General features: G+C 45.0%; 4 protein-coding genes across 4 annotated transcripts; 2 read left to right on the top strand and 2 right to left on the bottom strand.

Moving 5' to 3' along the window:
* The first annotated feature begins 9,421 nt into the window (after positions 1-9,421).
* Positions 9,422-10,253, top strand: LOC140906573 (histone H4). The gene has a single exon (XM_073330735.2). It carries the CDS (start codon positions 9,479-9,481, stop codon positions 9,788-9,790), a length of 312 nt encoding a protein of 103 aa, XP_073186836.1. The 5' UTR covers positions 9,422-9,478; the 3' UTR covers positions 9,791-10,253.
* Positions 10,254-11,013: 760 nt separating this feature from the next.
* LOC140906567 (histone H3) lies at positions 11,014-11,511 on the top strand. Its single transcript, XM_073330722.2, has one exon. It carries the CDS (start codon positions 11,066-11,068, stop codon positions 11,474-11,476), a length of 411 nt encoding a protein of 136 aa, XP_073186823.1. The 5' UTR covers positions 11,014-11,065; the 3' UTR covers positions 11,477-11,511.
* Positions 11,512-12,427: 916 nt separating this feature from the next.
* On the bottom strand, positions 12,428-12,925 carry LOC140906562 (histone H3). The gene has a single exon (XM_073330708.2). The coding sequence runs from the start codon at positions 12,871-12,873 to the stop codon at positions 12,463-12,465; it is 411 nt and encodes a 136-aa protein (XP_073186809.1). The 5' UTR covers positions 12,874-12,925; the 3' UTR covers positions 12,428-12,462.
* A 759-nt stretch (positions 12,926-13,684) lies between these two features.
* On the bottom strand, positions 13,685-14,517 carry LOC140906561 (histone H4). Its single transcript, XM_073330693.2, has one exon. It carries the CDS (start codon positions 14,458-14,460, stop codon positions 14,149-14,151), a length of 312 nt encoding a protein of 103 aa, XP_073186794.1. The 5' UTR covers positions 14,461-14,517; the 3' UTR covers positions 13,685-14,148.
* Between the last annotated feature and the right edge of the window lie 5,420 nt (positions 14,518-19,937).

Genomic DNA, 19,937 nt, shown 5'->3' with positions numbered 1-19,937 from the left:
ACCCCAAATGATATTGTCTTGCGCTGTATAAAAATGTATACAGCATAAGCTCATAATATTCATCTCCTCCCTCAATGTGAAGGAAGATATGTACAGCTTTCTCTCTTCTCCCACCCCCACCCTCCAAGTTATGAATTGCACAAACTGGATTTTGGAATAAACAAAGAACAAGTTTATTAACTACAAAAGGTAAATGTTAAGTGACTATAAGAGATTGCAAACAGAACAAAGCAGGTTACGGAGCAAATAAAACAAAACACAGAAACTAAACTTAATACACTTAAGAATACTGGCTACAGATAATAATTTCTCACCCTAAATGTTCTTTCAAGCTGGTTGAAGAGTTTCTTGAAGATAAACTGCACTGCTTGCAGCTTAAATCTTCAGGGATTCCTTTTACAGGCTGATTTGTCTCAGAGTTTATATTCCTAACTTCAGATACAGAAATGATACATGCATACATATAGGATAATCATATTCAGTAAATCATAATCTTTCCAACGATACTTCATATGACCTCTCTTACATAAAATACATCTCAGTTATGCCATATTCATAACAATTTTTCTATGAAGAATAAGGGGGCTTAACATCACACCCATTATTTTCCAAAAACTTGTTGGACATTTTGTTGTATTACTTTCCTACCAATATGGATAGTTAAATTTCCACATTACTGCCAGGTCTTGTGTTTTGGATATTTCTGTTATTTGTTCTAGAAATGCCTCATCTACCTCCTGTTCCTGAGTTAGTGGTCTATAATAAATCCCTATTATGATGTCACCCCTACTTTTTACTACTTTTCCATATATAGTGTTTGATAATTCCTGATTTTTCATTGTGTTTTGCTTTTTAAGTGGGGAATGGGGGGACACCACTTGGGATAGAGTTGGACAGCCAGTGGTACTTGGCAACAAGTCAAGTTGTTACGTTTATGTTATGCACTTTATGTTTTTGTTTTAATCTCTATTTTTGTGCTCTTCCCTCTCCCTCTCTGGTTCCCTCTTCTATAGCCCCTTATGATGCCCATTCTTTTTACCCCGTCCCAGTGCCCTTTGGACAAGCAACACTCAGGAAAATTATACCCTAGACGATTGCGATTTACATCAAGCTTCTGCAGTTGATGGCACCTTATGCTCATGCCTCCCCATAATTCTCCTGCACCTACTTTATTCCCTGGAAGTCTGGCAAGTGGCTGTTACCTGAAATTGGGCCAGCTAGTGAGCTTAGGGAGGAGGAATGACCCATGAGAGTTTGGCAGAAAGCAGCACATTTATTATACTGATAGCTAAGCTCAAAAGAAGTGTGTGTGTGTGGGAGGGGAGTCACATTCACACTCGCATGCTCACACTCTGAGGACAGGCACAGCACTGGAGATGTCAGGATCCTTCAAGGTAAGTGTCCCACAGCGCAGCGATGGATGGTGAGAGGAAGGTAAGTCTTCCCGAGGCACGATGGAATGCAACATGCCGAACCACTGGTCAGGCGGTCCGGGCGAAGGGCCTTCAGAGGAGGTACAAGCTTGTGAGTGCACTCCTGAGCATGTGGCCCCTTCCCCTTTTAAGGACCTGCTCCTCATGGCCTGCGACTAGAGATGACTTGGCCACGTCCGATTGGTCACACTGCACCTCAGGCCGTGTCCATGCAGTGTGCATGCACTGGGGGTGTGAGTGCTGCCTAATTAGAGTCCCAGACACCTTGTCTACCTGGGAGCTCTTCTGATCTTCCAGCTGTTCAACCAGCCCATTCATCCCACAAGCATTCCAGGAGTGGGGGGGAGGGGCAAAGCCACTTCACAGGTATTCAAAGAGGGAGAGGAGACAACAGCGGGGGGGGCGAGGGAATGTAACAGATCTTTTGAGCATACAAGTTATATGTAGCATAGTCATACAGAGCATACAGATCACTGCTGCTCCTACAACAGTGGCAAGCATCAGACAAGGTAATCCAACAACTGTGAAATATATGTATGAAGCATTTCATCCATATACTCCCCCTCCTCACCACCCGTTGGAATTCTGTGTAGGGAGTAGGATGGAATTCAATAGAGAAAATGATACAAACTTTCCATCACCCTCATAAGATCACACATTAAAATAATAATAATGAAACTATCTCTTAACCAGCCAAATGATCCTGAATTTCAATTTTATTTCCTGGAATGTAAAGGGATTCACCATGTAAATCCAAAGGATAAGGGGGATAAAAGCATTCTTATTATTAAAGAGAGCAAAGATCAATATAGTTCTTTTGCAGAAGACACACTTGATCACAGATGAGGCTGCTAAATTAGAACGTGACTGGGTAGGGAAAGCAATGTTTTGTTACTACTGATGCAGATCCAGAGGGGTAGCAATCTTCTTCCATAAAGTACTGGAAATAACTGTGTCTGAGTCAATTTCAGATGATCAGTGCAGATCTTTAATCCTTAAAGTCGCCAGAAATAGATCTGAGCTAGTCATTGCTAATATATTTTTTTAACTTCTTTATATGGAGCACCCCATCTCCCTACTGTAATTGTTGGGGGTTTTAATTTAGTGCTTTAAGTGGATACATCTGCCTATAGGGTCATAAACCAACCAAAAGTAGAATGGCCCTGGAATTGCATATGTAAGCGGGGAAATGGTCCTGCTATTATGGGGAACTTTTCTGGCTTATAAATTACCCCGGCGAAATGGGCTAGCGAAAGGATCTGAGTCTTCGCTCTCACTCCCTTTACCCAGAGGCCTGCCTGACGTCAAGGGATCCCCTTCCACTCTCCTGTGTGGCAGAGTCCTTGTAACTCCAACAAGGCTGGGCCCAGGATTCCTGGGATGGCTCGACCCCCAACCTTGTAGTGGTCACTTAGGATGGGGCTAGGGTGTCCCCACTCCAGGGTTCTCTCACCGCACCGGATGCTTCCCTGACCCACTGATCATTTAATACAATTCAAAGCAGATACAATTTATTAAACAGCAATCAATTTTAAAAATAAGGAAAACTGGGAAAGGTTAAAGTAAAACACATAACCCCGCTCTGTGGCATGGGGACATCACAAACAGTGTTTCTGGAATGTAAGGGAAGTTCACAGTCTATTCCTCACATGTACCAGGCCTCCTTCTCAGGCCCTGGCTGTGCTGCAGGGATGCTGCGGGTCACTCACTCTGGCGGTGACCACACGCCTTCAGGCTCTAGGTGGCAAAACTCTTCTTCCCAGTGTCAGCCCCCTATTGGGGTTACGATCCCCCTCCAAGTCTGGCCTGCAATGCCTCTTGGCTAGCGGTGTCTTCCTGCGCTGGGCCTACTGCCAAGGTCCTTCCCACTCTCCCCAGCTGCTCACCGTACCCGGCTCAGACTGCTCCAGCCCCAACTCCACTCTGCCTCAGTGCAGCTCCCTGGGCTGCTTCTCTGGCCCCTCTGGCTCTGATTACTGCAGCTCTCCTCCCAGCACAGATCTGCTCTCGGGGCTGCTTCTGTGGCTCTGCTCCCAGCACTGACCTGCTCCCTGGGCTGCTTCTCTGGCTTTTGTTGTTGTGGCCCTGCTCCCAGGACGGATCTGCTCCCTGCGTGCTGCTCTGGTTCTCTCTGGCTGGCATGGCCCTGCTCTCCAGCTCAGCTCGGGCCCCTGCTCTCTCCTTAGCTTGGCCCCACTCTGTTCCCCGCAATTCCAGCTCACAGGGAGGATGAGACAGCCCCACCCCCACCCCCGGTCTTCTGACTCCCTCATTAACCTGCCCGCCTTGTCAATCAGGCTGACCTGGAGCATTGGCCTCTCCCCATTGCTCCTGGGGACTGTTAGTCTCAGGGACCTGATTTCTCAATCCATCCTTCCCCTTCCATTTGGTACTGGGAGCTAGTCAACCTAAAAAAAAAACAAAACACTTAATTTTAGTAAAGTCCCCTTACACATATTAAAGATCTGGGACTATTTGATATCTGACAGCACATACATTCAAAGGGTAGGGGCTATTCATACTTTTCTCCAGTACAAGGATTCTATTCCCACATAGATTTCTTTTTGCTCTCCAGGGACTTGCTTAATTATATAATTGATTCCTCCATTGATACAGTTGCTGTTTCTGATTGTGCCCCTCTTCAAATAGGAACAGAACTGCATAAGAAACAGACATGTAGATGGAGATTTAATTCTTCTCTTTTATTAGATCCTCATTAAAATATATATACATTGAAAAAGGAATTGGCCTTTTCCTGGAGACAAACAAACCCTCAACATCTTCTAGCAGGATGTTGTGGGAGACTCTCAAGGCCTATTTGAGAGATAGAATTATTCGTTTCATGACTGCCAAGAAGAGGAAATATGAAGAAAATTTGATTGCCCTGAAGGAAAAAAAGTAAGAGCTTGACTCATCTTATGCCATAGCCCCATCTCCAGATTTGTTGTGATTCCTGATCAATTATAGATATGAACTCAATGAGCTGCACTTGGCACAGGCTGAACTCGCCCTATTTTGACTGAGTAGTATTTCTGGAAATGGAGTGAAAAAGCAAGCAAGTTGCTGGCATATCAACTAAGACAAAAGGCCTCTGTGTGTAGAATCATGGTCTTTTGTGATAAACATGGTAAATTACGTACATCACCCAATGGGAATAATAAATCGTTCTTTAATTTCTACAAAGATCTGTACAAACCCCTCCGCAGATTATTTGGATTGATTTTTTAAAAAATATTACATTATCACAAATTACTGCAGGCCAGTGTGGAAAACTTGATGCTTCCCTAACTGAGGATGACTTAAGTGAGGTGATTAAGAATATGAAAGTGGGGAAAGTCTCAGCCCCAGATAGGTTCCCCACTGAGTTCTATAGACATTTCTTTGAACTTCTGTCTGGCAAGATAATTGAAATGTTTAATGAGTCACTTTTAGAAGGCATCCTTCCTTCATATGCTGAGGGAAGCCCTAATATTAGTTATTCCTAAACCAGGAAGAGATGGTGAGATGCCACACTATGTTCCAACTGCAGGCCAATATCCCTTGTTAATAGTGGTATCAGAATACTGTAGTGGCAAAAGTTCTGGGAATGAGACTGGAGAAGGTTTGGGGCTCTATCATACATCCAAATCAATTGGGTTTGTCAGAGACCTTCTTGGCTCTGATAACCTTTGACAAAGTTAATCGTATCATACAATAGCAGTAAAATATGGTGACCCTGAACCACAAGCTGTTTTAGCCTTAGTTGCAGAAAATGCTTTTGAGAGGGTAAGCTGGAGGTATGTTTTATACTCTACAAATTTTTTTATTTGTACCCATGTTTAGTTCCTACATTTATATTCGTCCCCAACCTCTCACCTCACAACCAGCAAAGTGATCTTGAATATTTTCAGCCTTTTCAGAGGAACCAGGCAAGTGTGACTGTTGTCTCTATTACTTTTTGATTTGGCTCTTGAGCCCCTGGCAATATCTATACAGTCTCATCCAGATACCCCAGGCATATAACTTGGTTCCATGTTGATGTTATATGCAGAGGATGCCCCGTTGTATTAATTTAGATGGAATATATGGACCCAAAGAGTCCAATGTCTTAACAAGACTGTGATGGGGCGTGCATACCCCGCACTAGGCAGTAAAGGGTTAATCCCACACTATGGGCGGCAGAAGTGCCGCCCCTTAGACCAGATGGGGCATGCTCCAAATGCTGCACTAGTATAAAGGAGAGAAGCCCAGCTCACTAGGGTGGAAGGACACTTGGTGGAGGCGCCAGTCCAGGAGCCACTTCAGCCCTTGATTGCAGGAATCAGAGAGCCTGAGGCCCAGACTGGAGACCAGTTGCCCTCAACCAGTCGACAGGAGTCGGAGTCCCAACCAGCTACCTGTACCAAGGAGCTCAGAGATCCCAATGATGAACAGACCCTGGCTTCGGGATTTACTGTAGGAAGTGGCCTAGAGGGGTGTAGTGAGTGGTGCTTCACACCTTAAGAGAATCAGCGTGTTGCAGTAGGATCCCCGCTCACTGGGTGGTGATCACACTCACCGCTGACAGGACTTTGGGCCTGGACCCAGTGGAGACGGAGGGACCGGGTCCCCCTATCATCCCTGCTGCTACCCACCCTTGGGTGGTGGTCTGCTTCTTTGACTCTGGCCACTAGGTCACACAGGCTTGACCCCAAGGGTAGCTGTGTTGAATCTGACCACTGTGCCTTATCATGGCGAGGTCTGAAACAGTCGGGTAGATGGTTACGCGGTGTCAGCACTCCCATCACCTGCTGCATCAGGGGACAGGGAGTGCATGCATACACTTCTACAAAGACCCAGTCACTGTCCAACATTAAACAGTTTTAAACCAGGTTTGGTACTCAGAAATGCTTAGCACCATGGCAAACACCATTAAAAATCCTTGTATTAAAGACACAGAAAAGGAAGAAAAAGTTAAAGTATTTGAAAAGTAAAATATTAATAAGTAAGGCTTTCACTTTAACAACATCCCTTGTTCCCTTTCCCTGCATCTGTAGCCAGTGTTTAAAGGAAAAACACAAACAAAAACAAACCATCTAAACCTTGTTTGACAGTCTCTTTGATTATAGTAAAGATGGTAACTACTGTTCCCTAGGGAAAAGACAAGTTAGTTGAGATTGGCTGGCGCTGTTTTTGTTGCTGTTGCTACAGTTGTAAAAATCTGATCTCATTTCCTAGAAGACTGTCAGGGTTCCCTCCCCGCTCTGAACTTTGGGGTACAGATGTGGGGACCCGCATGAAAGCCCCCCTAAGCTTATTTCTACCAGCTTAGATTAAAAACTTCCCCAAAGCACAAATCCTTTGTCCTTGGAGGGTATGCTGCCACCACCAAGTGATTTAGACAAAGAATCAGGGAAAGGACCACTTGGAGTTCCTATTCCCCCAAAATATCCCCAAGCCCCTTTCCTGGGGAGGCTTGAGAATAATATCCTAACCGATTGTTTCCAAAGTGAGCACAGATCAACCCCCCTGGGTCTTAGGGCATTGAAAAAAATCAATCAGGTTTTTTAAAAAGGTAAAAGAATCACACCTCTGTAAAATCAGGGTGGAAGATAACTTTACAGGGTAACAAAAGATTCAAAAACACAGCAGAACTCCCTCTAGGCTTAGTTTCAAAGTTACAAAATACAGGAATACACCTCCCTCTAGCAAAGGGAAAATGCACAAGCTAAAACAAAAGATAATCCTAATGCGCCTTGCCTTACTTACTCTTTTTGCAATATTGAGACTCATTTTAGGATGGTTTATAGGAGAAGGAGTTTTCTGAGCTGATGCTTCTCTGCTTCCCAAGAGAACACACACAAACTAAGCCCCTCCCCCAAGATTTGAAAGTATTTTCTTTCCCCATTGGTCCTTTTGGTCAGGTGCCAACCAGGTTATTTGAGCTTCTTAACCCCTTACAGGTAAGAAGGAATCCTAGGCTACCCTTAGATGTATGGTTATGAGAAAGACAAAACGAGAAAAATGTGCACAAAAGGGGAAAGAAAATAAGAGCAAAGATAGAAAATGTACCTTCTGTCTTTGGTATTGACTTTCACTTACAACCTCACTTTTGGAAAACCACAGGAAGAGCACATGGTCTTACCTGCCACTCTGAGACCTGGCAAACTTGTACTAGCGTCAAGTTTTTTAGGGTATGACATTTAGCTGCCTATTTCAAGTCACAGACTTTCAGTTGCACAATATGCAGTCCTGGTCAGTGTTGGGATTATCTGAAATAATTAATAAGGGAAACCTCTATGTTTCCCATTTGTTAGAACTCCTACTTTGCAAACATATCTATGTGCAACTGAAGTTCTGCCGGCTTCTTGTAGTGTTCTCTCTTTGTTCAGGGAGAAATAACCTGGTATTCAGAGTACTAGTAATCCTCCTGTGAGACTGAGAGGCATGAACAAAAGGTATCTATTTAAAAATAATCATCAGTAGTAAATAGGAAAAGTAACCAGAATGTTGTATCGTTTAAAACTCCTGCGGCTTAAAAAACAACAACAACAAGAACAACGTCCATCAGAGGACAAAAAGAAAAGGAGTACTTGTGGCACCTTAGAGACTAACCAATTTATTTGAGCATAAGCTTTCGTGAGCTACAGCTCACTTCATCGGATGCATACCGTGGAAACTGCAGCAGACTTTATATACACACAGAGAATATGAAACAATACCTCCTCCCACCCCACTGTCCTGCTGGTAATAGCTTATCTAAAGTGATGATCAGGTGGGCCATTTCCAGCACAAATCCAGGTTTTCTCACCCTCCACCCCCCCACCCCCCCACAAATTCACTCTCCTGCTGGTGATAGCCCATCCAAAGTGACCTCTCCTGCTGCTGCTAAGGAATGAGAAAGGGCGACAAGTTTTTCAAGGGCTTTTGAGAACCCCCTTCAGATAACGTCCACCCATGCTTTCCAAAGATATGAGGGTTCCTACTAAACGGGTACAGTGTAGCCTTTGCCTTGCCACACGTGCAGGTATAAACTCCTTTTCTAAGTATTGCCCCCGAGCCCCCCCTTTGCATCTAAGCAATTCAGAAGCTGACCCCTTCCCAACATGAAACAACGATTTCTGCCTCTGAGGTAGAGGAACGAGTTCCTTTCTCTGGAATGGGAAAGCAGGCTGGTTTTGTGAGCGATTATTTCTGTAGTCGTTTTTATGCATGAGTCACACTGTGACTGTGTCACATGTACTGTGAAAGAAACAGTAAGAATGAGCATACCACCAAATGAACAAATTTAAGGAATGGAAGAAAAAAATGCGGTGTCCCCCGCTTTATCTTTTGATGAAGAAATGTGCACGTTTCGTTCACATTAACCCTCCCTGTACAGCCTTTGGAAAACACAGGGGAGAGACGATGCGTCCGGAAACCTGATTGGTCAGATTTTGATGCAGTCTGTAAATGTTTGAAAATCAGAGGATGGTTTAAAAAAAAAAAAAGCCACAAATATGAAGATCTCTGGATGGAAGACCCTCCCGAAAGGAAGATCATAAGCTAAGGACAAATACAAAGTTCAGCTGGGAAGTGGCTCTTATTTTGCACAATTCACAGAGACGGGCGATATTGCCAGAAACCGCGGGGTTGCATTACAATCCTAATTGCTGCAAGCAGGACTTTTTCGTGGATTCTAAGGCCAGAAGGGATCATTGTGACCATCTAGTTTTGACAGTGTGTCTCGGTATTACAAACGAAGGACTTATCCTGGATCGGATCGAATCTATCTATTTTAGCTTCCTTCTTTAATTCAAATCTAGAGCAGCGTACCCCTGCCACCAACGGCGGGTGGGCTGGGAAGGAAGAGGAGAGGAGGGACAGCAAACTCACTAACCCGCCTCTTTTCTTCCGAAGCACGCCTTATGCAGGCATCGGCAACCGGAGGAGGGGGAGTTCAGTGGAAAACAGGGCCAAGGCTCCACCCCTTTTCTTGAGAGTTCTCAAACAGGTCGGCTCCCAGACCATATACGGAGAGTAGAACAAGCCGAAGCAACTCGCTCGTTCTGATTTTCTGAGAGCGGTGGTTGTAAGGTCGTAGCACTATGTCTGGTCGCGGCAAAGGTGGTAAGGGCTTGGGAAAGGGGGGTGCTAAGCGCCATCGCAAGGTACTCCGTGATAACATTCAGGGTATCACGAAGCCGGCTATTCGTCGTTTGGCGCGCCGTGGTGGCGTAAAGCGTATTTCTGGCTTGATCTATGAAGAAACCCGAGGAGTGCTGAAAGTGTTTTTAGAGAACGTGATCCGTGACGCTGTCACTTACACTGAACATGCCAAGCGAAAGACCGTGACTGCTATGGACGTAGTTTATGCTCTGAAACGCCAGGGTCGCACTCTCTACGGCTTCGGGGGCTAAGTTTCCATCGGCCTTTAAAGTTGAAACATCCTCAAAACCACAAAGGCTCTTTTAAGAGCCACCCACATTTTCACAACGAGAGCTTAATTACTAGTCTGGTTTTGAAATTGCAGAGTGTGTGTGTGTGTGTGTGCGCGCGCGCGATAAATTATGTGTATTGTTAAGTTTTCGGAGTGTTTTATTTTCTCACTTTACCTAAATCCTAGATCACGTGGAAAGAGAAGGATTAATGTTCTTTCGCTGCAGAGGGGAGGGGGGGACTAAACCCCGTGGTCAAAAGCTTTAGGGCCGACCTTTATGCTCAGACAAAATCTGTTTCGTCAGCTCTCCGGGTAACGAGAGGCAGAACAGCGTGGGGTTCGCGGGAAGACCTTTCTGCTGCCTTACCCGCGTCGTGATAGCTCGAGAAACAATTGATGGGTAAAATGCAATAACGTCCACTCTGACTAAAAACACTAGTGTCCGTTTTGGTTCCTCCCGCATTTGGGGAGGACAAAAGAGATTTCCCGCTTTGTTCCACAAGGCCCCCTATTTCATACACACTTTTTCATTTTGGTGGAGAAGATATGGGGGGCATGAGAAGATGTCAATCGAGAACATATGTAAGAATTACAATTGAGAAGTGACCTTTGGTGGCCTCTGAAGCTTAAGGCAGGACTGAAGGAGAGTAAAGAGGTCCTTCCTTCATAAGGAGTCAAGCGCTGTCACCTTCTAAAAGCCGATAAATTAGCACACGAAGAGACTTTTCTATGTAGTCAACACATCCTGTGGTTTCAGTGTTACCTTCCGGGGATTCGTGCTCGTGCAAGTTGTTCATATGTAAGATACCGAACATCATTCACGCTTCTTCGCAGTACTGTATCCGAGATTTGGCCCGTTTGGAAGTGAAATATGAGACGACGAGCCGCCTCTTTAAAAGAGAGAGAGGTAGAAGGGGAGGGAGGGAGCGGCGGAGTTTCAGGGAGAGGGGGGAACCGCAAGAATCGGACTATGGGGACATCCAGAGAGCGCGAGTTTAGTGACCTGACCGTTAAAAGCCAGTTTGGGCGAGACTTGTCCCGCCGACGCTGGGGGGTGGGGAAGGGCGGGTCGGATGTTTCGCTGCACAAGCGCGGGCTTTTCAAATGTTCAAATTGTCCAATGATAGCTGTCTCCATGTCAACAACGAATCAGAAAGGAGCACTGGGCTATATATACCACCGGAGCCGGGGGGCTCTACCTTACTTTGTTTCTTTGCGCTGTTTGTCTCAGAGTTGCGATTGAGGGTTGCTGAGAATGGCCCGGACCAAGCAGACCGCCCGTAAATCTACCGGTGGCAAAGCCCCCCGTAAGCAGCTGGCCACTAAAGCTGCCCGGAAGAGCGCGCCTGCTACTGGGGGAGTGAAGAAACCCCATCGCTATCGACCCGGCACCGTGGCCCTGCGAGAGATCCGCCGCTACCAGAAATCTACCGAACTGCTCATCCGCAAGCTGCCCTTCCAGCGCCTGGTGCGTGAAATCGCCCAGGACTTCAAGACCGACTTGCGCTTCCAGAGCTCGGCCGTTATGGCCCTGCAGGAGGCCAGCGAAGCCTACTTGGTGGGGCTCTTTGAGGACACCAACCTGTGTGCTATTCACGCCAAGAGAGTCACCATCATGCCCAAGGACATCCAGTTAGCTCGGCGTATCCGAGGCGAGAGAGCTTAAAAGTTTACACCCACCACCTTTTGGCAACTAGGAAACCATTACGAAAGATCCAAAGGCTCTTTTAAGAGCCACCACATTCACATTCAAAAGAAGCTGCAACACACTCGTTATTTGTGCAACCTTGACAGTCATACTTGCGAATCAGGTTTATGTAAGAAAAAAAAAAAAAAACCGCTGAGAAAACCACATAACATTGCAACTCGATCCCTGTCGAAATTGCTGTCTCCCCGAAATACATCCTCCTGCACTTAACTCTTCTCGTGAGTTTGGTTTCTGCTATGTGTGTCTCACATCGTGCCGTCTGTTGCGTGAGCTCGTCTAAGGATGGCGCTTAGAATGCTCTTTAGACTTTCCATACCCAGCCGTAGCCCTGAGATAGGTGTGCCTAAATAAATAACACTCGTTATTTGTGCACCCTTGACAATCATAAAATTGTGTATCAATATCCTTTGAAATCTTACGATTCTAACTGTATTGCCTGTAATGAGAAAATGTCACTTTAAATTTCAAATTACTAATCAAATGTAAATTGATTTTTTTGCATGATTTGTTCCTGTTTTGGGGCGGTGGGTGTTTTAACGAGGCTTGTTTGAACATGTCACTGTCACTGACTAACACACGAGATTTGTATTCTTTTATGTTCTTTAAACTGTTAGGAGAAAAATCCCATAGGCACCTACATTTCTACCTCTAGTTATGCTCACTACTGCCTCACGGTAGGCATTCTGTCATCTCCTGCCTAAACCACAAAACAATGTACACAAACCAGTGGAAGACAGGCACACCTATCTCAGGGATACGGCTGGGTATGGAAAGTCTAAAGAGCATTCTAAGCGCATACCTGATTCGCAAGTATGACTGTCAAGGTTGCACAAATAACGAGTGTGTTGCAGCTTCTTTTGAATGTGAATGTGGTGGCTCTTAAAAGAGCCTTTGGATCTTTCGTAATGGTTTCCTAGTTGCCAAAAGGTGGTGGGTGTAAACTTTTAAGCTCTCTCGCCTCGGATACGCCGAGCTAACTGGATGTCCTTGGGCATGATGGTGACTCTCTTGGCGTGAATAGCACACAGGTTGGTGTCCTCAAAGAGCCCCACCAAGTAGGCTTCGCTGGCCTCCTGCAGGGCCATAACGGCCGAGCTCTGGAAGCGCAAGTCGGTCTTGAAGTCCTGGGCGATTTCACGCACCAGGCGCTGGAAGGGCAGCTTGCGGATGAGCAGTTCGGTAGATTTCTGGTAGCGGCGGATCTCTCGCAGGGCCACGGTGCCGGGTCGATAGCGATGGGGTTTCTTCACTCCCCCAGTAGCAGGCGCGCTCTTCCGGGCAGCTTTAGTGGCCAGCTGCTTACGGGGGGCTTTGCCACCGGTAGATTTACGGGCGGTCTGCTTGGTCCGGGCCATTCTCAGCAACCCTCAATCGCAACTCTGAGACAAACAGCGCAAAGAAACAAAGTAAGGTAGAGCCCCCCGGCTCCGGTGGTATATATAGCCCAGTGCTCCTTTCTGATTCGTTGTTGACATGGAGACAGCTATCATTGGACAATTTGAACATTTGAAAAGCCCGCGCTTGTGCAGCGAAACATCCGACCCGCCCTTCCCCACCCCCCAGCGTCGGCGGGACAAGTCTCGCCCAAACTGGCTTTTAACGGTCAGGTCACTAAACTCGCGCTCTCTGGATGTCCCCATAGTCCGATTCTTGCGGTTCCCCCCTCTCCCTGAAACTCCGCCGCTCCCTCCCTCCCCTTCTACCTCTCTCTCTTTTAAAGAGGCGGCTCGTCGTCTCATATTTCACTTCCAAACGGGCCAAATCTCGGATACAGTACTGCGAAGAAGCGTGAATGATGTTCGGTATCTTACATATGAACAACTTGCACGAGCACGAATCCCCGGAAGGTAACACTGAAACCACAGGATGTGTTGACTACATAGAAAAGTCTCTTCGTGTGCTAATTTATCGGCTTTTAGAAGGTGACAGCGCTTGACTCCTTATGAAGGAAGGACCTCTTTACTCTCCTTCAGTCCTGCCTTAAGCTTCAGAGGCCACCAAAGGTCACTTCTCAATTGTAATTCTTACATATGTTCTCGATTGACATCTTCTCATGCCCCCCATATCTTCTCCACCAAAATGAAAAAGTGTGTATGAAATAGGGGGCCTTGTGGAACAAAGCGGGAAATCTCTTTTGTCCTCCCCAAATGCGGGAGGAACCAAAACGGACACTAGTGTTTTTAGTCAGAGTGGACGTTATTGCATTTTACCCATCAATTGTTTCTCGAGCTATCACGACGCGGGTAAGGCAGCAGAAAGGTCTTCCCGCGAACCCCACGCTGTTCTGCCTCTCGTTACCCGGAGAGCTGACGAAACAGATTTTGTCTGAGCATAAAGGTCGGCCCTAAAGCTTTTGACCACGGGGTTTAGTCCCCCCCTCCCCTCTGCAGCGAAAGAACATTAATCCTTCTCTTTCCACGTGATCTAGGATTTAGGTAAAGTGAGAAAATAAAACACTCCGAAAACTTAACAATACACATAATTTATCGCGCGCGCGCACACACACACACACACACTCTGCAATTTCAAAACCAGACTAGTAATTAAGCTCTCGTTGTGAAAATGTGGGTGGCTCTTAAAAGAGCCTTTGTGGTTTTGAGGATGTTTCAACTTTAAAGGCCGATGGAAACTTAGCCCCCGAAGCCGTAGAGAGTGCGACCCTGGCGTTTCAGAGCATAAACTACGTCCATAGCAGTCACGGTCTTTCGCTTGGCATGTTCAGTGTAAGTGACAGCGTCACGGATCACGTTCTCTAAAAACACTTTCAGCACTCCTCGGGTTTCTTCATAGATCAAGCCAGAAATACGCTTTACGCCACCACGGCGCGCCAAACGACGAATAGCCGGCTTCGTGATACCCTGAATGTTATCACGGAGTACCTTGCGATGGCGCTTAGCACCCCCCTTTCCCAAGCCCTTACCACCTTTGCCGCGACCAGACATAGTGCTACGACCTTACAACCACCGCTCTCAGAAAATCAGAACGAGCGAGTTGCTTCGGCTTGTTCTACTCTCCGTATATGGTCTGGGAGCCGACCTGTTTGAGAACTCTCAAGAAAAGGGGTGGAGCCTTGGCCCTGTTTTCCACTGAACTCCCCCTCCTCCGGTTGCCGATGCCTGCATAAGGCGTGCTTCGGAAGAAAAGAGGCGGGTTAGTGAGTTTGCTGTCCCTCCTCTCCTCTTCCTTCCCAGCCCACCCGCCGTTGGTGGCAGGGGTACGCTGCTCTAGATTTGAATTAAAGAAGGAAGCTAAAATAGATAGATTCGATCCGATCCAGGATAAGTCCTTCGTTTGTAATACCGAGACACACTGTCAAAACTAGATGGTCACAATGATCCCTTCTGGCCTTAGAATCCACGAAAAAGTCCTGCTTGCAGCAATTAGGATTGTAATGCAACCCCGCGGTTTCTGGCAATATCGCCCGTCTCTGTGAATTGTGCAAAATAAGAGCCACTTCCCAGCTGAACTTTGTATTTGTCCTTAGCTTATGATCTTCCTTTCGGGAGGGTCTTCCATCCAGAGATCTTCATATTTGTGGCTTTTTTTTTTTTTAAACCATCCTCTGATTTTCAAACATTTACAGACTGCATCAAAATCTGACCAATCAGGTTTCCGGACGCATCGTCTCTCCCCTGTGTTTTCCAAAGGCTGTACAGGGAGGGTTAATGTGAACGAAACGTGCACATTTCTTCATCAAAAGATAAAGCGGGGGACACCGCATTTTTTTCTTCCATTCCTTAAATTTGTTCATTTGGTGGTATGCTCATTCTTACTGTTTCTTTCACAGTACATGTGACACAGTCACAGTGTGACTCATGCATAAAAACGACTACAGAAATAATCGCTCACAAAACCAGCCTGCTTTCCCATTCCAGAGAAAGGAACTCGTTCCTCTACCTCAGAGGCAGAAATCGTTGTTTCATGTTGGGAAGGGGTCAGCTTCTGAATTGCTTAGATGCAAAGGGGGGGCTCGGGGGCAATACTTAGAAAAGGAGTTTATACCTGCACGTGTGGCAAGGCAAAGGCTACACTGTACCCGTTTAGTAGGAACCCTCATATCTTTGGAAAGCATGGGTGGACGTTATCTGAAGGGGGTTCTCAAAAGCCCTTGAAAAACTTGTCGCCCTTTCTCATTCCTTAGCAGCAGCAGGAGAGGTCACTTTGGATGGGCTATCACCAGCAGGAGAGTGAATTTGTGGGGGGGTGGGGGGGTGGAGGGTGAGAAAACCTGGATTTGTGCTGGAAATGGCCCACCTGATCATCACTTTAGATAAGCTATTACCAGCAGGACAGTGGGGTGGGAGGAGGTATTGTTTCATATTCTCTGTGTGTATATAAAGTCTGCTGCAGTTTCCACGGTATGCATCCGATGAAGTGAGCTGTAGCTCACGAAAGCTTATGCTCAAATAAATTGGTTAGTCTCTAAGGTGCCACAAGTACTCCTTTTCTTTTTGTCCTCTGATGGACGTTGTTCTTGTTGTTGTTGTTTTTTAAGCCGCAGGAGTTTTAAACGATACAACATTCTGGTTACTTTTCCTATTTACTACTGATGATTATTTTTAAATAGATACCTTTTGTTCATGCCTCTCAGTCTCACAGGAGGATTACTAGTACTCTGAATACCAGGTTATTTCTCCCTGAACAAAGAGAGAACACTACAAGAAGCCGGCAGAACTTCAGTTGCACATAGATATGTTTGCAAAGTAGGAGTTCTAACAAATGGGAAACATAGAGGTTTCCCTTATTAATTATTTCAGATAATCCCAACACTGACCAGGACTGCATATTGTGCAACTGAAAGTCTGTGACTTGAAATAGGCAGCTAAATGTCATACCCTAAAAAACTTGACGCTAGTACAAGTTTGCCAGGTCTCAGAGTGGCAGGTAAGACCATGTGCTCTTCCTGTGGTTTTCCAAAAGTGAGGTTGTAAGTGAAAGTCAATACCAAAGACAGAAGGTACATTTTCTATCTTTGCTCTTATTTTCTTTCCCCTTTTGTGCACATTTTTCTCGTTTTGTCTTTCTCATAACCATACATCTAAGGGTAGCCTAGGATTCCTTCTTACCTGTAAGGGGTTAAGAAGCTCAAATAACCTGGTTGGCACCTGACCAAAAGGACCAATGGGGAAAGAAAATACTTTCAAATCTTGGGGGAGGGGCTTAGTTTGTGTGTGTTCTCTTGGGAAGCAGAGAAGCATCAGCTCAGAAAACTCCTTCTCCTATAAACCATCCTAAAATGAGTCTCAATATTGCAAAAAGAGTAAGTAAGGCAAGGCGCATTAGGATTATCTTTTGTTTTAGCTTGTGCATTTTCCCTTTGCTAGAGGGAGGTGTATTCCTGTATTTTGTAACTTTGAAACTAAGCCTAGAGGGAGTTCTGCTGTGTTTTTGAATCTTTTGTTACCCTGTAAAGTTATCTTCCACCCTGATTTTACAGAGGTGTGATTCTTTTACCTTTTTAAAAAACCTGATTGATTTTTTTCAATGCCCTAAGACCCAGGGGGGTTGATCTGTGCTCACTTTGGAAACAATCGGTTAGGATATTATTCTCAAGCCTCCCCAGGAAAGGGGCTTGGGGATATTTTGGGGGAATAGGAACTCCAAGTGGTCCTTTCCCTGATTCTTTGTCTAAATCACTTGGTGGTGGCAGCATACCCTCCAAGGACAAAGGATTTGTGCTTTGGGGAAGTTTTTAATCTAAGCTGGTAGAAATAAGCTTAGGGGGGCTTTCATGCGGGTCCCCACATCTGTACCCCAAAGTTCAGAGCGGGGAGGGAACCCTGACAGTCTTCTAGGAAATGAGATCAGATTTTTACAACTGTAGCAACAGCAACAAAAACAGCGCCAGCCAATCTCAACTAACTTGTCTTTTCCCTAGGGAACAGTAGTTACCATCTTTACTATAATCAAAGAGACTGTCAAACAAGGTTTAGATGGTTTGTTTTTGTTTGTGTTTTTCCTTTAAACACTGGCTACAGATGCAGGGAAAGGGAACAAGGGATGTTGTTAAAGTGAAAGCCTTACTTATTAATATTTTACTTTTCAAATACTTTAACTTTTTCTTCCTTTTCTGTGTCTTTAATACAAGGATTCGATCCAAGAAGAAGTGGTTTTTTACCCACGAAAGCTTATGCCCAAATAAATCTGTTAGTTTTTAAGGTGCCACCAGACTCCTTGTTGTTTTTTTAAAAAAGTATATATATCAACTTTGTAATGGTAGAAAGGTGAGCTGCCCCTTTAAAAATAGGATGGGGGTATTTTGAGAATTAGGCCAAGAAATTGACGTAATTGTGAGCTCTCTGTAAAATGTATGTAAATATTAATAAGTTGCCACAATAACCTGTAACAACAAATTTTGATGTCATAAGGTCTGAAAAGGAGGCAGAAAGACTGAATTAGTTTACATTAAAAGGTCTACTGGTATATTTCAATATCTGTTTTAAGATCTTGCTTGGTAAACAAGAGAATGTGGATCCATAAATCAGTGAACCAAAATTGGTGTGTTGGATATTAGGCCTAAATGGTGGGCAAAATTATGAGGGGATTGGCTATTCTACTCATCATTCTCTTTTTTGGGTCCTGAAAGAAAAAGATTTGGCTGTGTGTGGAATAGACAGAGGCCTCTGAAGCAAGTTTCAGCATCATGGCTGTCATCCCCACCATCACCTGTGACCCTTGCCCTTCATCATCCTCATCCTGAGACTGTGATGTCTACCAGACCTGGCCAGAGAGAGGAACACAGATAACATTGACATCTAGCAGCTCCAGCTGAATTGTATACACCACCTTGGATGAAATGGGTTTGGACTTTAACAACAACAGCTCCAGCCCATGTCAACAAACTTCTTATCTTCTCCCCAAAAGGACATTTATTACCATCTTTGATACCATCACAGGGGTTTTCCTTCTAAAACTCTCTCCAGCTAAAGGGAAAGAGAACAAAGGATATTGTTAAAATTCAAGCCTTGTTTAATATTTTACATTTCTATGTTTGAACTGCTTTTTCCTATTCTATATCTTTAATAAAAAAAGTTAAACGGATGTATAATAATGGGCTTGTCAACCCCAAACCTTATTTAATTCTAGCAGAGTGCATCAATTGCACATCACAACATTCATAGTCTACACCAGTGCAATCTCATTGACATCAATATAATTGCCACAAAGAAAAAGTTCAGCCATTTGTCAAGGTTGGAGGAAAATACATTGTATTGCCCACATTAAAATGTTCGCACAATTGTTGTCTTTAGATGCTTAAGCTCCTCCATGCTTTAAGGTACATACTTAACGTTAAGCAGATTGGCCACAAAAGTGTCAGGGATATCCTTTTTGTTATCCCCATGAACATCTACCCCAGTGTGGCCAAGTTGTTAGCCTCTGAAAACTCTCAATCCGTACATGTTCAGCAGAGCATTTTTCCTTTGGCAACTAAATTGTCTGAAGTTTGGCTTCCCTTACTATTGTCCCCCCTCAGACCGTTGAGCAAAAACTCCTGGCATCTACGAAGGATCACTATGGTTTCAGGCACTGGAAATTAAAGCAGGGAGACTGTCTTTTCTGTAGTTTCCATGCCCCCATTTTTGGCACGCAGGCAGGATGAAGGAGTATATATTCTAACTCAGGGGTTCTCAAACTGGGGGCTGGGACCCTTCAGTGAGTCATGAACTTATTACCTGTGGGGCCGTGAGCTGTCAGCCTCCACCCCAAACCCCGCTTTTCCTCCAGCATTTATAATGGTGTTAAATATATTTAAATGTGTTTTTAATTTATAGGGGAGGCGGTGTCGCACTCAGAGGCTTGCTATGTGAAAGGGGTCACCAGTACAAAAGTGTGAGAACCACTTTTCTACTGGAATACAGAGGGGCGAGGAGCTTGGTGAGGGAGCAGGAGACAGGAGATGGTGAAGGGGGAGGACTAGAACATGGACAAGTTAGAAGGGCCTTTATAGACGGGGGTCACACTAAAGATGGAAAGGGGAAGAAGGGTCTTTAACTATAAAAAACACTCCCCTCTAGAGTCTGGAATAAAACCTAGGATTCCTGAATCTCAACATTCTTGTGTTGTAAGAAAATATCTGTAAAACCCTCTGAAACAAATGTGTTTCCTTTTTCTCCAACGGCAGGTCCACATACTGGATATCAATCTCAACCCGTTGTTATCAGTTGGACCAACTAACAGAGGTTTACACTAGATATAAATGTCCCTCCCAACCCTTAGGGAATTCCTAATGTATCCAGGTGAAGGTCATTCTGAGAAGCATCAGTAAGATGTGATTTCTAGAGAATTGGTTAAAAGACTGAAAACACAGCCTGGGAGAGAAACAAGGATAGAAAGCGGACGTGGCGATGGAGGAGAGTATGAACAGAACGGGTATTAATCAAGGAAAGAGAGAACAAACTGAAAAATGCCCCCTCCCCCT

The sequence above is a fragment of the Lepidochelys kempii genome, chromosome 1 (genome assembly GCF_965140285.1).
Source record: "Lepidochelys kempii isolate rLepKem1 chromosome 1, rLepKem1.hap1, whole genome shotgun sequence".
Classification (NCBI taxonomy): domain Eukaryota; kingdom Metazoa; phylum Chordata; order Testudines; family Cheloniidae; genus Lepidochelys; species Lepidochelys kempii.
Note: the sequence above shows the minus strand (reverse complement) of the source record. Positions and strands in the feature narration are given on the sequence as shown.

Coding starts and splice junctions, on each gene's coding strand:
- LOC140906573 (XM_073330735.2), top strand. CDS start 9,479: ATGTCTGGTCGCGGCAAAGGTGGTAAGGGCTTGGGAAAGGGGGGTGCT.
- LOC140906567 (XM_073330722.2), top strand. CDS start 11,066: ATGGCCCGGACCAAGCAGACCGCCCGTAAATCTACCGGTGGCAAAGCC.
- LOC140906561 (XM_073330693.2), bottom strand. CDS start 14,460: ATGTCTGGTCGCGGCAAAGGTGGTAAGGGCTTGGGAAAGGGGGGTGCT.
- LOC140906562 (XM_073330708.2), bottom strand. CDS start 12,873: ATGGCCCGGACCAAGCAGACCGCCCGTAAATCTACCGGTGGCAAAGCC.